General features: G+C 43.8%; 1 protein-coding gene across 1 annotated transcript in view; it reads right to left on the bottom strand.

Moving 5' to 3' along the window:
- LOC126426916 (skin secretory protein xP2-like) overlaps positions 1 to 18,154 on the bottom strand; it is a 242,360-nt gene that overhangs the window by 165,786 nt on the left and 58,420 nt on the right. Inside the window, exon 4 of the mRNA XM_050089020.1 lies at positions 15,753 to 15,788. Within this exon, the coding sequence (XP_049944977.1) occupies positions 15,753 to 15,788 (36 nt within the window). The remainder of the gene's footprint in view (positions 1 to 15,752; positions 15,789 to 18,154) is intronic.

Raw genomic sequence — 18,154 nt, 5'->3', positions numbered from 1 at the left:
TAGCTTTTCGGAGCATTCACACAAGGCTGGCGCCGGTGGCGACACCTACAACGTGCTGACACGAGGAAAGTTTCCAACCGATTTCTCCATGGAGGTAAAAATAAGAGGAGTTGTCATGACGTCACAAACTTGAAGCCGACCCAAGAGAAGGTCCGCCATGTTAGCTACCCCAAAACATTCGCCTCTGGTGGTTTGATTCCATGTAGTCATGAAGTGTTTTGATAAAAAATGCCGGCTTGCGTCGCTCACGGGTGTACTAATCGTTCTGATTGTAATCTAAAGTTTAAACAAATCACATTTCATTCGTAAGTGGACTTATTTAAGCGCTATTTTCTTATATATACTTGAAATTCTGATGCACTGTAAAGTTTTACAGTATGGTTTTATTTCTGTGATTTAACTTTAGATTTCCTATCAATCCAAGGCGAAGAGCTGTCTGGAAGTGAGCATTACACTTGGTTTTCACTGTGTGGTTATTCTGAAGTAACTGAAAAGTCCTGGCAAGAAATATCCTGGAAATGGGGACTAATGTTTTAAAGTGCAATAATTTAATATAAAACTAATGTAACTACATGTAGTTAATTAAATCTTCAGTAAAATGTGTGGAACACCTGTTACAGCGGTTAAATTATAAGTACTTAAATGGTTACATATTTGTTAAAGCAAAGTTCCCTATCGAAGTCCAGGCTTAGATCATTACATTAATCATTGTGTTGTCGTATTACCCTGTAAATTTCTGTTCTTTGCCACGCTGAATGTCATTTGGTAGGTACAATTTAAAAAGAAAGCAGATGTGGAAATTGCAATGGGCCTGACAATCTTAAATTCAGTTCTGTTCCTTCGTAATTTAACGTATTTTTCACTTTGTTGACATGTCAGCTGGCTTGTTTATATCATCCCTGCATACATCTATGGGACACCAAAAGGAAATAAAGTAAGTTTCTTGCAAACGTGAACATTTAAAATTTGCATTTGTCTTGAAAATGCAACGAATACAAATCGGTGCCTATAAACTATCAATCATTGTTTTTGGAGTTCTGGCTTTATCAATTATCGACACAAACACAATGAAAGTGAATAGAAATGGATTACAAAAGCACGCTTTTCATAGCACATACGTCTCTTCTCAGTTATTCTAAGTGTATAAACAAAAAGGAATTACAGTACTGAGGCAAGAAGCGTGATATTTTTACGTATTACTGTATCGAATACGCATTTAAGACCAGAAAAACGTTTGAAGTTGCGTTCCTTATGCTGTGTTGTTCACTAAAACCGAGTAACATTTACTATGTAAAACAAATATCACGTGCACACGACATAAATAACGAACAAGAAGTAATTGTAAACACTCGTCTGCTAATGTTTTGGGGGATCCAAGATGGCGACAGGTCCCGCCCACTGGCTTCAAAACAACGTACAGCTGAAGTCTGTAGCGCCATCTCCCCTTATTCTACCTCCATGGATTTCTCACACACAAACAACAATTGACTGGCGTTGTCTGGTGAAACGTTGTTGTGATGCCTCGTGTAAGGAGGAGAAATGCGTACCATCACGTTTCCGACTTTGATAAAGTTCGGATTGTAGCCTATCGCGACTGCGGTTTATCGTATCGCGGAATGTTACGTGATACCACGTACTTATACGTTTGTGACTATTACAGCACCATCTATCACAAAGCGAAAAAAGTGGTCCAACTAAAACATTCATACTTCTTTACGTACTACACGAATATGTAATAAAAAATTGGGGTTCAGATTTAAAAAAAAAACGCAGTTGATATCCGTTAGACCTATGGCAGCGCCATCTAGCAGGCCAACCATAGCGCCACCTGGTTTCCCTCTTCAAGCTAGACGATTTTCGTTCTTTGTAGTTTTTTTGTTTGACGCTTATTTCGTGAGATATTTGGCCCGGTCACGATCAATGGACCACCCTGTATATCTGACATCTGACCAATAGTTGTTATGCTGAATGTTAAGCAAACTGTAGTTGTAGGATTATATAAGCCTCAGCGTTATTAAGGAGAACAAAATTGGAAAGTAAAACGGAAATCTAGCTACGGAATCGAACCTGAGTATTCTAACGTGAAAACATACAGGCTTCATCAACTGGTCAGAACAGCTACACAGTATTAAATGGAGACACCTGTCGTATAGTTGCCTTCCTTGACCTTCTTTTACTACCGAAAACGTGCACGGGACGAAATTTTCGCAGAGAAATTTTTGTTCTCTTAATATGCGAGGAGTACTGTTGTGGCGTCCGAAGTTTGATTCTCCCTAAATACCAGGTGTCCCCGAGGGAACGGCCAATATATAGGGACATGACAGGAACGAACATCCGAAGCAAAAGAATGCATTAAACATGGGCACTAAAATGCATACCTTAAGAAGTATGTGTACTACTTCGTCTTCAATAGTGTAAAACAAATGGTTGAAATGGCTCTGAGCACTATGGGACTTAACATCTGAGGTCATCAGTCCCCTAGAACTTAGAACTACTTAAAACTAACTAACCTAAGGACATCACACACATCCATGCCCGAGGCAGGATTCGAACCTGCGATCGTAGCGGTCACGCGGTTCCAGACTGAAGCGCCTAGAACCGCTCGGCCACAGAGGTCGGCAATGTAAAACAAATCTCTTTTACTGCAAGATCTTTGATTTCCAAATTTTGGGACCGGCTAGCATGGACCAAATAAGAAAAATTTGCCTCGTAAACATACCATAGGCTATAAAGTGCATATCTTTAGAGTTACGTGCATATCTGTTTCGTCTTTCTCTACTGAACAAGTGCTCTTAGCTCTTGTTGCTGTTGTTGTGGTCTTCAGTCCTGAGACTGGTTTGATGCAGCTCTCCATGCTACTCTATCCTGTGCAAGCTTCTTCATCTCCCAGTACCTACTGCAACCTACAGCCTTCTGAATTTGCTTAGTGTATTCATCTCTTGGTCTCCCCCTACGATTTTTACCCTCCACGCTGCCCTCCAGTACTAAATTGGCGATCCCTTGATACCTCAGAACATGTCCTACCAACCGATCCCTTCTTCTAGTCAAGTTGTGCCACAAACTTCTCTTCTCCCCAATTCTATTCAATATCTTCACATTAGTTACGTGATCTACCCATCTAATCATTAGCATTCTTCTGTAGCACCACATTTCGAAAGCTTCTATTCTCTTCTGGTCCAAACTATTTATCGTCCATGTTTCACTTCCATACATGGCCACACTCCATACAAATACTTTCAGAAACGACTTCCTGACACTTAAAAATCTATACTCGATGTTAACAAATTTCTCTTCTACAGAAACGCTTTCCTTGCCATTGCCAGTCTACATTTTACATCCTCTCTACTTCGACCATCATCAGTTATTTTGCTCCCCAAATACCAAAACTCCTTTACTATTTTAACCGTCTCATTTCCTAATCTAATACCCTCAACATCACCCGATTTAATTTGACTACAATCCATTACCCTCGTTTTGCTTTTGTCGATGTTCATCTTATATACTCCTTTCAAGACACTGTCTATTCCGTTCAACTGCTCTTGCAAGTCCTTTGCTGTCTCTGACAGAATTACAATGTCATCGGCGAACCTCAAAGTGTTTATTTCTTCTCCATGGATTTTAATACCTACTCCGAATTATTCTTTTGTTTCCTTTACTGCTTGCTCAATATACAGATTGAATAACATAGGGGAGAGGCTACAACCCTGTCTCACTCCCTTCCCAACCACTGCTTCCCTTTCATGTCCCTCGACTCCTATAACTGCCATCTGGTTTCTGTACTAATTGTAAATAGCCTTTCGCTCCATGTATTTTACCCCTGCCACCTTCAGAATTTGAAAGAGAGTATTCTAGTCAACATTGTCGAAAGATTTCTCTAAGTATACAAATGCAAGAAATGTAGGTTTGCGTTTTCTTAATCCATCTCACTTGTTCTAATATTTCCACGGAAACCAAACTGATCTTCCCCGAGGTCGGCTTCTACCAGTTTGTCCATTCGTCTGTAAAGAATTCGCGTGAGTATTTTGTAGTCGTGACTTATTAAACTGATAGTTCGGTAATTTTCACATCTGTCAACATTTGCTTCATAGGTCTTAAGCTACGTATTGCAGAGCCCATCTTTAACTAGGCAGTTTTTTCTTGTTTGGTCCAAGCTGCTCCTCCCAAAATATGGAAATCAAAGAGCTTGCAGTAGAAGAGATTTGTAAGATTTAGTATTTCGTGACCGGTTCGAAGAGATCAAGGTTTCCTATTCAAATGGTTCAAATGGCTCTGAGCACTACGGGATTTAACATATGAGTTCATCGGTCCCCTAGAACTTAGAACTACTTAAACCAAACTAACCTAAGGACATCACACACATCCATGCCGGAGGCAGGATTCGAACCTGCGACCGTAACAGCAGCGCGGTTCCGAACTGAAGCGCCTAGTACCGCTCGGCCACAAGGCCGGCTAGGTTTCCGACAACTGATAATAGGCAAAAGGGCACGTAATTTTGTTGCATGGTTAATATTGTTAGCAATTGTACATCTTAGGTGTTGGAGCACGTATGGAATCCTCGAAAACCGATCACCGTCTTATAAAGTTTGTAAGTGGTCCATGACTAAGGAATTTATTGCTAGCGCTCTGTAGCAGATGTAATTTCGATGGGTTACTCACGCGCTGCCTGCGATATGTAAGCTGTAAGAGAATCTCAGACCAGAGAGCAGTCTTGACTGACCTGTGTGTTAGTGGTAGTAGTAGTAGCGAGCAGTCTGGTGTATGGAGTTGGCTGGGCCGGTCGTGAGGGAGCAATGGCGGTGCCTGAGCGATGTAGTATAAGGTAAAAGCAGCCTCGCGCATATGTAGTATTGTTATATCAAGTCCCATGTAAATGTTTTTCAAAAAAACCTCTTAATAATAATTTTTCTTATAAAAAATTAACTTTTGACAATCATTCATCTCAATTTAAAGAATTTACTAATTTCTCCAATGCATGGTCATCCCGATTATTGTAAACAAAAATCAGTTGTTTCTGTTTATACATGACAAATCTATCGGCCAGCATTGCACTGGGCTGTGCCAGAAAAATTTCTTATAGGAGCAGATATATATGCATTATCCGGCGACCTTATTGAGGTAAGAATTTTCAATTTATTCAGAATGATCTTTCAGGGGCCATGACGCAGCACTGCTGACGTCCAAATTTACCAGTTTAGATTCACAGCCAGTTAATTATTGAAAGGTTATATAAGTGAGCCACAATTTTATTGAGAGATTATTATACAGAGACGTTATTATTGTGAGGTTACGGAATAATAAACTGTGGGGAGGTTACGCTAAATGTGAATGTTATACATACATAAATAATAATTTTTTATAAGAAAGATTATTATTAAGAGATTTTTTGAAAAACATTTACATGGGACTTGATATAACAATACTACATATGCGCGAGGCTGCTTTTACCTTATACTACATCGCTCAGGCACCGCCATTGCTCCCTCACGACCGGCCCAGCCAACTCGATACACCAGACTGCTCGCTACTGCTACTCAGTTCCTACTGCATACAGCACTGCTCTCTGGTCTGTGATTCTCTTATAGCTTACATATCGCAGGCAGCGCGTGAGCAATCCATCGAAATTACATCTGCTCGAGTGCGCTAGCAATAAATTCCTTAGTCATAGACCTCTTACAAGCTCGTTAATGTTGACTCCGAAATGTTTCGCACAAGTATCCGATAAATGCTCGAAAATTGAAAGGCATGGCGCCCAGGTCAGGGTATTCATTTGTAGACATACACTCCTGGAAATTGAAATAAGAACACCGTGAATTCATTGTCCCAGGAAGGGGAAACTTTATTGACACATTCCTGGGGTCAGATACATCACATGATCACACTGACAGAACCACAGGCACATAGACACAGGCAACAGAGCATGCACAATGTCGGCACTAGTACAGTGTATATCCACCTTTCGCAGCAATGCAGGCTGCTACTCTCCCATGGAGACGATCGTAGAGATGCTGGATGTAGTCCTGTGGAACGGCTTGCCATGCCATTTCCACCTGGCGCCTCAGTTGGACCAGCGTTCGTGCTGGACGTGCAGACCGCGTGAGACGACGCTTCATCCAGTCCCAAACATGCTCAATGGGGGACAGATCCAGAGATCTTGCTGGCCAGGGTAGTTGACTTACACCTTCTAGAGCACGTTGGGTGGCACGGGATAGATGCGGACGTGCATTGTCCTGTTGGAACAGCAAGTTCCCTTGCCGGTCTAGGAATGGTAGAACGATGGGTTCGATGACGGTTTGGATGTACCGTGCACTATTCAGTGTCCCCTCGACGATCACCAGTGGTGTACGGCCAGTGTAGGAGATCGCTCCTCACACCATGATGCCGGGTGTTGGCCCTGTGTGCCTCGGTCGTATGCAGTCCTGATTGTGGCGCTCACCTGCACGGCGCCAAACACGCATACGACCATCATTGGCACCAAGGCAGAAGCGACTCTCTTCGCTGAAGACGACACGTCTCCATTCGTCCCTCCATTCACGCCTGTCGCGACACCACTGGAGGCGTGCTGCACGATGTTGGGGCGTGAGCGGAAGACGGCCTAACGGTGTGCGGGACCGTAGCCCAGCTTCATGGAGACGGTTGCGAATGGTCCTCGCCGATACCCCAGGAGCAACAGTGTCCCTAATTTGCTGGGAAGTGGCGGTGCGGTCCCCTACGGCACTGCGTAGGATCCTACGGTCTTGGCGTGCATCCGTGCGTCGCTGCTGTCCGGTCCCAGGTCGACGGGCACGTGCACCTTCCGCCGACCACTGGCGACAACATCGATGTACTGTGGAGACCTCACGCCCCACGTGTTGAGCAATTCGGCGGTACGTCCACCCGGCCTCCCGCATGCCCACTATACGCCCTCGCTCAAAGTCCGTCAACTGCACATACGGTTCACGTCCACGCTGTCGCGGCATGCTACCAGTGTTAAAGACTGCGATGGAGCTCCGTATGCCACGGCAAACTGGCTGACACTGACGGCGGCGGTGCACAAAAGCTGCGCAGCTAGCGCCATTCGACGGCCAACACCGCGGTTCCTGGTGTGTCCGCTGTGCCGTGCGTGTGATCATTGCTTGTACAGCCCTCTCGCAGTGTCCGGAGCAAGTATGGTGGGTCTGACACACCGGTGTCAATGTGTTCTTTTTTCCATTTCCAGGAGTGTAGTTCTCATGTCAGCGCCGCTGCTAAATGCAGCAAGCAGATAAGGCCTTCCGACTGATAAACAGAGGGACAGATACGTCTGGGATGTCTTGGAGGCCATAATAGATGCGCAGACATTGGGCACTGACGTCCTCCCACATTGGATAAAAGGACATCAAGCAGGGGACTGATCTAGGGGGACGGGGGGCGGCCAACCGGGGTAATTTCAGGCAGCGCCAAGTTCATAGTCTGGAAGAAAAAAACTTTGCTTCACAAAGCGCCTAGCGTCCAGCGCACGTTGGTCTATCGATTATTCACATGATTTTCAAACGTATCCCTGTTGGATTTTGAACATTTTGGAACACATTCTAGCCGGCCGAGGTGGCCGAGCGGTTCTAGGCGCTACAGTCTGCAACCGCGCGACCGCTACGGTCGCAGGTTCGAATTCTGCCTCGGGCATGGATGTGTGTGATGTCTTAGGTTAGTTAGGTTTAGGTAGTTCTAAGTTCTGGGGGACTGATGACCTCAGAAGTTAAGTCCCATAGTGCTCAGAGCCATTTGAACCATCTTGAACACATTCTAAGTTAATATCTGAACGAGTCATAAGTTCATTTTTGGATGCGTGCGTAGTGTGCATGATGTCTCTGCCAGGGGAATCCCCGTCGCATCAAGAAATTTTTTTTATTAAAAAAAATAGTTTCCCGCAACCAAAATAGGATGGGGCTGATCCAACCAAACCCGATCGGATGAATGCCAATCACTGATGCATATGTGACGACACTGAAGAAACTTCGAGCTCGACTGAATCGTGTTCGACCACATCGGCAAAAGTAGGATGTTTGACTGGGTGTGCGAATGATAAGCGTTGTCATAATTATTAGCGAAATCCAACCATTGAGACTATCAGAGCGGAAACAAACAACTAACAGGAATAACAGCTAAGAAAGATTACATACGATGGTCACTCCAAAAGAAATGCACACTATTTTTTTTAATCCATCTTTTATTCTACATGTTTCATAGTTTTACAATGTGTAGATATATCCTTTTGGAACAACATTTTCATTTCTCCACATAATTTCCATACCTCTCAACTGCCTTACGCCATTTTGGAACCAGCGCCCGTATACCCGCACGGTAAAGTTCTGGACCAACCTGCTGGAGCCACTGTTTGGCAGCGTGCACAAGGGAGTCATCATCTTCAATCCTTGTTCCACGAAGAGAGTCTTTCAGTTTCCCGAAGAGATGATAGTTACAGGGAGCCAGGTCAGGACTGTAAGGCGGGTGTTTCAGTGTTGTCCATCTGAGTTTTATGATCGCTTCCATGGTTTTTTCACTCACATGTGGCCGTGCATTGTCGCGCAACAGCAAAACATCCTGCTTTTGCCGATGTGGTCGAACACGACTCAGTCGAGCTCGAAGTTTCTCCAGTGTCGTCACATATGCATCAGAATTTATGGTGGTTCCACTTGGCACAATGTCCACAAGCAAGAGTCCTTCGGAATCGAAAACCACAGTAGCCGTAACTTTTCCAGCAGAAGGCGTGTTTTTGAATTTTTTCTCTTGGGTGTATCTGCATGATGCCACTCCATTGATTGCCTCTTCGTTTCTGGTGAAAAATGATGGAGCCACGTTTCATCACGTCACAATTCTCCCAAGAAATTCATCTCCACCATTCTCGTACTGTTCCAAAAGTTCGCTGCATACCGTTTTTCTTGTTTCTTTGTGAGCCACTGTAAACATTCTGGGAACCCACCTGACACAAACCTTATTTAACGCCTACACTTTCAGTATTCTGCAAACACTTCCTTCCCCTATTCCAACGTAGCGTGACAATTCGTTCACTGTGATGCGTCTGTCAGCAGTCACCAATCTGTTAACTCTCTGCACATTGTCTGGAGTGTGTGCAGTACGAGGCCTGCCGCTGCGAGGACAATCCTCAATATTGCCGTGCCCGCTTTTGTCACTTAACCTGCTCGCCCACCGACTAACTGTACTGCGATCGACAGCAGCATCTCCGTACACCTTTTTCAACCTCTTGTGGATCTTTCCCACTGTCTCGTTTTCACAGCACAGGAATTCTATGACAGCACGTTGCTTCTGACGAACGTCAAGTGTAGCAGCCGTCTCGAAGGCATGCTGTGACGGCGCCACTCACGGGAACAGGTCGAACTAAGTTTGTAAACACACTGTAAAATTTTCACACATGTAGAATGAAAACTGTATTTTACAAAAATAGTGTGCATTTCTTTTGGCGTGAACCTAGTATTAGCTTCTCGCTGTATCCAACAAAATAAAGTTTTGACGGAAAATTCTCGCCAGATCGCCACACTACTAAAGCCGTCGGCACACGGACCGTGCTGTCGAACGTTAACGTTGAGCGTGTCAAGTCCAACGTGCTCTGCACGATCAGGAACGATACGACTCGTGGATACGGTACGTGGGCCCCAACGTGGTATACGCGATCGCAGCGCACTCCAGCGGCAGTTGAGGGATGTTTCTAGTTCGTAAATCACACTGTTTACTCTATTAAAACCCACATTTCCTCCATCGTTCATGAAAAGGAAGGTACCATGTCCAATCAATAAGGAGACAGGCTTATAAAGGTTCTATTACAAACAGTGCGGTACAAATTTGGAATACTTCTCCGCATAAGATAAACATTATTTCATAATTCCCACATTTTAGTAAAACCCCAAGGTCAGTCTTACTTGATCACTGTTTCCACCCACTAGCAGAATCTTTGCAACATGTGAATTACGAAGCGTAAAATAAAAAGGAGCGAAATATCTTTATACAAGTAGAGCAAGCTGTCCTGTAGATTAAGCCAATCGAACAAAGTCACCCCTCAAAAAAAGTTTAACTTATATTTACATAACATCAAATATTATATTATATATTTATATGAGACTGATAATAAAGTATCAGAACCTAATAAAAACGCGAATGTTAGGAAAAAAAAATATGACAGTGTCAAGATGTGAACCACCGCCCCAACCAACATCTCAACAGATGACAGGGACGCTACTCATTACGCTATACGAACTTCACACACGTAATTCTATCATATTATGTTACGACGTGCCGAAAACCTTAATCGTAAATATGTTACTAACTGAAATTTAATTATAACAAATTGTACCAAGATCAATACGTTTCGGGTGGATAATCAGTGTGTCGCTGCCTTCAAATAGCCTACTCTCATAATAGCCAAGTTACAATAATTATTTTGCCACGAATATAATGTTTCTCATTATTTTATTGAAACGAATCACACAGTTATCAACGGGTTTTTCAGTGATTCTCAATTTGCTGGTGCTCAGAAACGGCATATATACATATAGGCTTGAAACGAATGCCAATATGGCGCCTCGCAACTCTGTACTGAAGGCAGACGGCGTGCGTGTGACGTAGGTGGCGTTGTGCCATCTGATTGGTCAACGCTCAGACGCACGCTCAGAATATCTGACATGCCAGATATTGCTCTGCACGTTAGGAAAGACTCCCGAACGTACTATTCCACGCTATGACGTCAGAAACTCGGCACGCTCAACGCTCAACGTTCGGATGCACGGTCCGTGTGCCGACGGCTTAAGGACCGGTTGTGCAGTTCCCGGTTAGCAGCTATTTAACTTCTATTCTCGGAATAGCGCGGAAAACACGTTGTACGAGTACATAATAACGCCTAACGGGAGAATAAGCGCGGGATAATTGAACCGGTTAGTGAAGTTAACCGGGGCATAAGTTTTGACAGTGGCAGGAATATTTACAAAACTAGTGGTGATTAGATTGTTTGGTATAACAAGGAAAGAGACGAAACGGGGACATGACACAAATTATATGGAAGAGTATGACAATGCCAAATTTATATAACAGTTTCGTATTAACACTACTTTTCGATCTCAAGCTTGGGAAACTGGAGCATATGAGTGAAATGTGAAATTATTTCCTAGCGTACAAGTAGTAGATCTATTAGAGATCTGATATTGATACTTCTTGAATTATATTCTGTCATGTTATTTACGTAAATCAGGTAGATAAAAATGACTTTTTGTGCCAAAACATTCTCGCTTATTTGGCGTGTGTTACAATCGCTGCAGTATTAGAAAGGCCTATTTCGTTTTATCTAACAGACAGTGACAAAGTAAACGTAATCAGTTCGAGAAACCACACCAGTCTTGGGTGCTATTCGTATTAACAGCTGTTTCAGTATGAGACGACGACATATGATTTTCTATATAGCAAAAGTTTGACGAACTTTGATGAAGTAATACATTCTTTCGTAGAAAGGAAAGTTTGCAGTGGAAAGCTATAGCAAGATCAGAGAGATTGCTGTGCAGCACGGGACTCGCATCAGATAGGATGTGGAGGTTAATTGTGCACCCTGTCGGACTACGAAGCGGCCCAGCCGGGCTCCAAACCCTCCTAATGCCATTTATTTGTTTTTCACAACTTTATGAAGTGTCCGTCCATTCATTGAAATGCGTGTTCTCTTTCTGTAGTCTTGTCATACTATACATTGATTATAGAATATGAGTCATGCGGTAGGAATACGTTACCGTCGCAAGTAAATGTGCTGAATAGTGAGAGCAGGCAGAACACCACATAGACATCTCACAGAAACGGAAACAACAAATAGACGGATGTGAACTATCACATGTAGAAGTATGAAAGCGGAATTTGGTTGCAATAATTACATGTGTGTTGTTTGAAACTGGTAAACAATATTTTATTTAAAATAATCTGCATTGCTGTCTATACATTTGTCCCACCTCTCCGGCAGGCTATGAATGCCACGCAGAAAAAAAAAATCTTCTTCTGAAGCGAACCAGTCAGCGAGCCATTTTCGTTCATTTTAATACGAATTGAAGCGTTGTTCAGCGAGAGCGTGTCCCAGTGGTGCAAATAGACGATAATCGGACGGAGCGAAGTCTAGAGAATAAACCGCATGCCCTAGTATTTCCCATCTGAACATCTCGATCGTTTCCCTGGCCCGTTTTGCTGTGTGTGGTGGGGCGTTGTCATGGAGTAATATGACTTTGTGTTGCCTTTTTCCATATTTCGGTCGTTTTTCACGTAATGCTCGATTTAAACCGATCATTTGTTGCTGGTAGCAATCAGTGTTAACGGTTTCACCTGGTTTTAGCAGTTCATAATAGATGATACCGTTTTGACCCCACCAAACACAGAGCATTGTCTTCTTTCCAAAGCGATTTGGTCTTGGATGTCGATGGTTTGCCTGGATTAATCCATGATTTAGGACGTTTATGATTCTCAAAATACACTCCTGGAAATGGAAAAAAGAACACATTGACACCGGTGTGTCAGACCCACCATACTTGCTCCGGACACTGACCCCTGGCCACAGGAGAGCCCATAAAGCCTGGTGTCAAGAAAACAGTACATGGTCATAGGAACAGTGGTCCCAGGTTATGTTCACGGACGGGTCCAGGTATAGTCTGAACAGTGATTCTTGCCGGGTTTTCATCTGGCATGAACCAGGAACCAGATACGAACCCCTTAATGTCCTCGAAAGGGACCTGTATGGAGGTCGTGGTTTGATGGTGTGGGATGAGATTATGATTGGTGCACGTACACCATTGCATGTCTTTGACAGAGGAACTGTAACAGGTCAGGTGTATCGGGACGTCATTTTGCACCAGTATGTCCGCCTTTTCAGGGGTGCAGTGGGTCCCATCTTCCTCCTGATGGATGATAACGCACGGCCCCATCGAGCTGCCATCGTGGAGGAGTACCTTGAAGCAGAAGATATCAGGCAAATGGAGTGGCCTGCCTGTTCTCCAGACCTAAACCCCATCGAGCACATCTGGGATGCTCTCGGTCGATGTATCGCTGCACGTCTTCACATCCCTAGGACACTTCAGGAGCTCCGACAGGCACTGGTGCAAGAATGGGAGGCTATACCCCCGGCAGCTGCTCGACCACTTGATCCAGAGTATGCCAACCCGTTGTGCAGCCTGTGTACGTGTGCATGGTGATCATATCCCATACTGATGTCGGGGAACATGCGCAGGGAACAGTGGCGTTTTGTAGCAGACGTGTTTCGGGACGATTTTCTCAACTTATCACCAAGACTGTGGACTTACAGATCTGTGTCGTGTGTGTTCCCTATGTGCCCATGCTATTAGCGCCAGTTTTGTGTAGTGCCACGTTGTGTGACACCGCATTCTGCAATTATCCTTAATTTATGAGCATGAGTGTATTTGCGATGAGACAGTCGCAGTTCTCGAAATTAATCACCCATGGTCTTTGGCGAGCTGAGGAGCACCACAGTCCTGGGTCCACAGGTAAATAATGAAAATCCGCCGCATTAAGCCACACACAAACAGACCCGGCCTGCGGGCAGATCGCTGAAACTACACTCCTGGAAATGGAAAAAAGAACACATTGACACAGGTGTGTCAGACCCACCATACTTGCTCCGGACACTGCGAGAGGGCTGTACAAGCAATGATCACACGCACGGCACAGCGGACACACCAGGAACCGCGGTGTTGGCCGTCGAATGGCGCTAGCTGCGCAGCATTTGTGCACCGCCGCCGTCAGTGTCAGCCAGTTTGCCGTGGCATACGGAGCTCCATCGCAGTCTTTAACACTGGTAGCATGCCGCGACAGCGTGGACGTGAACCGTATGTGCAGTTGACGGACTTTGAGCGAGGGCGTATAGTGGGCATGCGGGAGGCCGGGTGGACGTACCGCCGAATTGCTCAACACGTGGGGCGTGAGGTCTCCACAGTACATCGATGTTGTCGCCAGTGGTCGGCGGAAGGTGCACGTGCCCGTCGACCTGGGACCGGACAGCAGCGACGCACGGATGCACGCCAAGACCGTAGGATCCTACGCAGTGCCGTAGGGGACCGCACCGCCACTTCCCAGCAAATTAGGGACACTGTTGCTCCTGGGGTATCGGCGAGGACCATTCGCAACCGTCTCCATGAAGCTGGGCTACGGTCCCGCACACCGTTAGGCCGTCTTCCGCTCACGCCCCAACATCGTGCAGCCCGCCTCCAGTGGTGAATGGAGGGACGAATGGAGACGTGTCGTCTTCAGCGATGAGAGTCGCTTCTGCCTTGGTGCCAATGATGGTCGTATGCGTGTTTGGCGCCGTGCAGGTGAGCGCCACAATCAGGACTGCATACGACCGAGGCACACAGGGCCAACACCCGGCATCATGGTGTGGGGAGCGATCTCCTACACTGGTCGTACACCACTGGTGATCGTCGAGGGGACACTGAATAGTGCACGGTACATCCAAACCGTCATCGAACCCATCGTTCTACCATTCCTAGACCGGCAAGGGAACTTGCTGTTCCAACAGGACAATGCACGTCCGCATGTATCCCGTGCCACCCAACGTGCTCTAGAAGGTGTAAGTCAACTACTCTGGCCAGCAAGATCTCCGGATCTGTCCCCCATTGAGCATGTTTGGGACTGGATGAAGCGTCGTCTCACGCGGTCTGCACGTCCAGCACGAACGCTGGTCCAACTGAGGCGCCAGGTGGAAATGGCATGGCAAGCCGTTCCACAGGACTACATCCAGCATCTCTACGATCGTCTCCATGGGAGAATAGCAGCCTGCATTGCTGCGAAAGGTGGATATACACTGTACTAGTGCCGACATTGAGCATGCTCTGTTGCCTGTGTCTATGTGCCTGCGGTTCTGTCAGTGTGATCATGTGATGTATCTGACCCCAGGAATGTGTCAATAAAGTTTCCCCTTCCTGGGACAATGAATTCACGGTGTTCTTATTTCAATTTCCAGGAGTGTATATCATTTTTCATCATCTGTCACTATTCTATGGAGAAACGACTTTCTTTTGTATCTGGCGAGCAGCATCTCATAAATGGTCTTTCGAATTGCTTGCTGTCTTTCATTCAGTTCATGTAGAACCCATTTTACCACTTTCTGCACCTTTCCCATAGCTTTCAACCGAAGAGAAACGGCTTTCTGCGTCGCATTGAATTGTTCCGCGAGTTCCTGTTGTATATCATCTTCATCCAATAATGCCTGCAATTCGTTGTCTTGGGAACTTTTTCGGCGATTGCCCGCGCTCGTCGTTTGTCACGTCAAATTCACCACTTTTGAATTTTTTGATCCACGCGAAACAAGAGCATGTTCGCCGAAAGCTTCGACGAGCATTCGATGCGACTCTTCAAATGATAACAGAAAACCAATGCTGTCCGCAAATCGTAGTTCGTAGGCACAAAACTGTCATGTTTACCGGTTTGAAACAGATACTTCAGCATCTGCGTATATTGTTCACGCGCCTGTCCATCTGAGTACACGGAATGAACCTCCCTAAAGACTAGAGCTGTGTCTGTGAACAATCTAAAGGAGCCTCCAACTTTATCTACTACATCATTTGTATATAAAGTAAGCATTAACAAATCCGTCACAATTTCTTGTGATATTCGAGAAATAACCTCCCATTTTTTTTTTTTTTTTTTTTTTTTTTTTTTGTTAAGACCGACGTGATGAGTTTTATCTGCTGGAGTAGGAATAAGCTTACTGTGCGAAAGTATGCTCACAAAAGATGCAAAAAGGTACATACCTTTTTCGCTGCTTGCCGTGTGGGCTTTTGAGCATCCTGAAAGAAACAGAAGGAAGCTAATTTTTAGAAGTTAACAACCAGTAATGAAAAAAATAATAAGAATTCATTTGAAATACCAAACACTATGTTAAAGTTATAAATTATTTTCATTGCATATATAAGGGAACAAGCTTCAGCTGTCGTACAATGCAAGGGAATATACTGGTGTGCCTGCTCTACAATTCGGTGCCACACGACTTAAAAATGGTTCAAATGGCTCTGAGCACTATGGGACTTAACATCTGAGGTCATCAGTCCCCTAGAACTTAGAACTACTTAGACCTAAGGACATCACACACATCCATGCCCGACTCAGGATTCGAACCTGCGACCGTAGCAGTCGCGCGGTTCCGGACTGAAGCGCCTAGAACCGCTCGGCCACCGAGACCGGCCCTCACGACTTAACACATACCTGTACGACACATCAGAAACAGGTGGCACAACACTGTTCAACATCCCCTAAACGTTGGCAATATCAGTATTTTAAGGTGTTGGGAGGAAAGAAATACGAATATGCACATACTTTTCTCAGACTATAGCTAAATCTCGAGAAATATTGCTAGGGAATCTTAACGGAAAGACATATGGGCACTTGCTTTCTCTAACTAACTGATATGAATAAGAGCACACACGACACTAGTGAAATATTGTACAATATTTATTATTTTATCTAACAAACCGGTTTTTGGTTGTTCCACCATCACAAGATACATATATATATATATATATATATATATATATATATATATATATATATATATATATATATTTGAAACTTCCTGGCAGATTAAAACTGTGTGCCGGACCGAGACTCGAACTCGGGACCTTTGCCTTTCGCCTCACGCCCCGTCCTCACAGCTTTAATTGCGCCAGTATATATACTTGTTTTGTAAATAAAGTTGCCTTTTCCTGCTGACAATTTATTTATACCAGACGCGTTTCGCCTTTTTCTTGTTCTAAGGCATCATCAATGGGATCTATAACTATACAGTTTTGTTAGTTTTACATTATTAAACTGTTCACGTCGCGGTTTTTTATGTAAAAAAGTAATTACTTACTATTTGCTGAACTGCGTTTCCTCACATCTGGTCTGGAAGTCGCACTACCATTTTATTTACAAAATGTATGTATGCTTGCTGCGGAGGATGGCCACACAAACAAACTTGTTATAAATATATGTGATTATGAAACTTTTGTAGGATTAGATATTTTAAAGTAGTGTATCTACAGAGATTCTCAGTTATTTAGTGAAAATGCGGGTAAAGGTGTTGAACTTAAAAAAATATATGACACATTAGCTAATGAACTATACAATAAATTACATGAAGTGCTCTGAGAGGAACACAAATTGAACATGTTCCAAGTGAGTGGCTGAACAAAATAGTCTTGTCTTGAACAGATTCAGTATCACGAACGGATAAGACACACAAGTGAGATTAATCAGGTAAGTGAACCAGCTGTAAGTACAAAAAGTAAATTTTTTAACAGGACAGCTGAAATTTAGTAACTGAAATATGAGAAAAGACGGGGCATATGTGTAGGAGTGACAATTTACAACACACTCCGGATTGAATTACAAGTGGCACCTGCAGTTAGAAGTTAGGTAACTTTGTCAGTACTAAACTTCGGCAAATGGACATATGCTTACTAATTTCCATTATTTCGAAATAGTTCATCTTCCTTTCTTTACGGACGTGATGTAAGACTTCATGTTGCACTATATAGCTATGGCCTTTCTTAAACAGATGATCTGCAAAAGTAGTCTTCTTTTCTAACAGCTTTCTATGGCCTTCCTTCATCCGGGTGCAGATTGCTCTGCGAGATTGACATATATACAATTTGCCACAATTACAAGTGATTTTGTATATTTCACTCTTTTCCCAAGCTGAAGTTCTGTCTTTACCATTCGGCAAAAAGAGCCCAATAGTGCTCTGCACATAAAATGATGTTTCATAAATCCTGGATTTAAACTTCCTGGTCACATTAAAGGAGACCTTTCCCAAATATGGGTTCGTGATCCATTTATTGAGGTCTTGAGGTGGATGTGTATTAGGCGATGTATCACTGAATGAAATGCTCTATGATTGCGATGATTACGGGCTATTGGGAGTTAAGAATTGGCAAGTATTACAACTGTTAGACAACTTCAAACATACCTCAAGCAGCTAAATTCTAAGAACAACAGTATAAAATTGACAACAGAGTTTGGAAGTATCCCCATAAATTATTTAGTTCCAACTAAAGATATTAGTGATCATATTCATACTTTCAAGATTTATAGAAAATCTACCACCACAGACATTGTTAACAATAAAATAATAAATATAGTAGTATATTTTTAATTGATAATGTATAAAATATTC

Source organism: Schistocerca serialis, chromosome 11 (assembly GCF_023864345.2).
Source record: "Schistocerca serialis cubense isolate TAMUIC-IGC-003099 chromosome 11, iqSchSeri2.2, whole genome shotgun sequence".
NCBI lineage: Eukaryota > Metazoa > Arthropoda > Insecta > Orthoptera > Acrididae > Schistocerca > Schistocerca serialis.
Note: the sequence above shows the minus strand (reverse complement) of the source record. Positions and strands in the feature narration are given on the sequence as shown.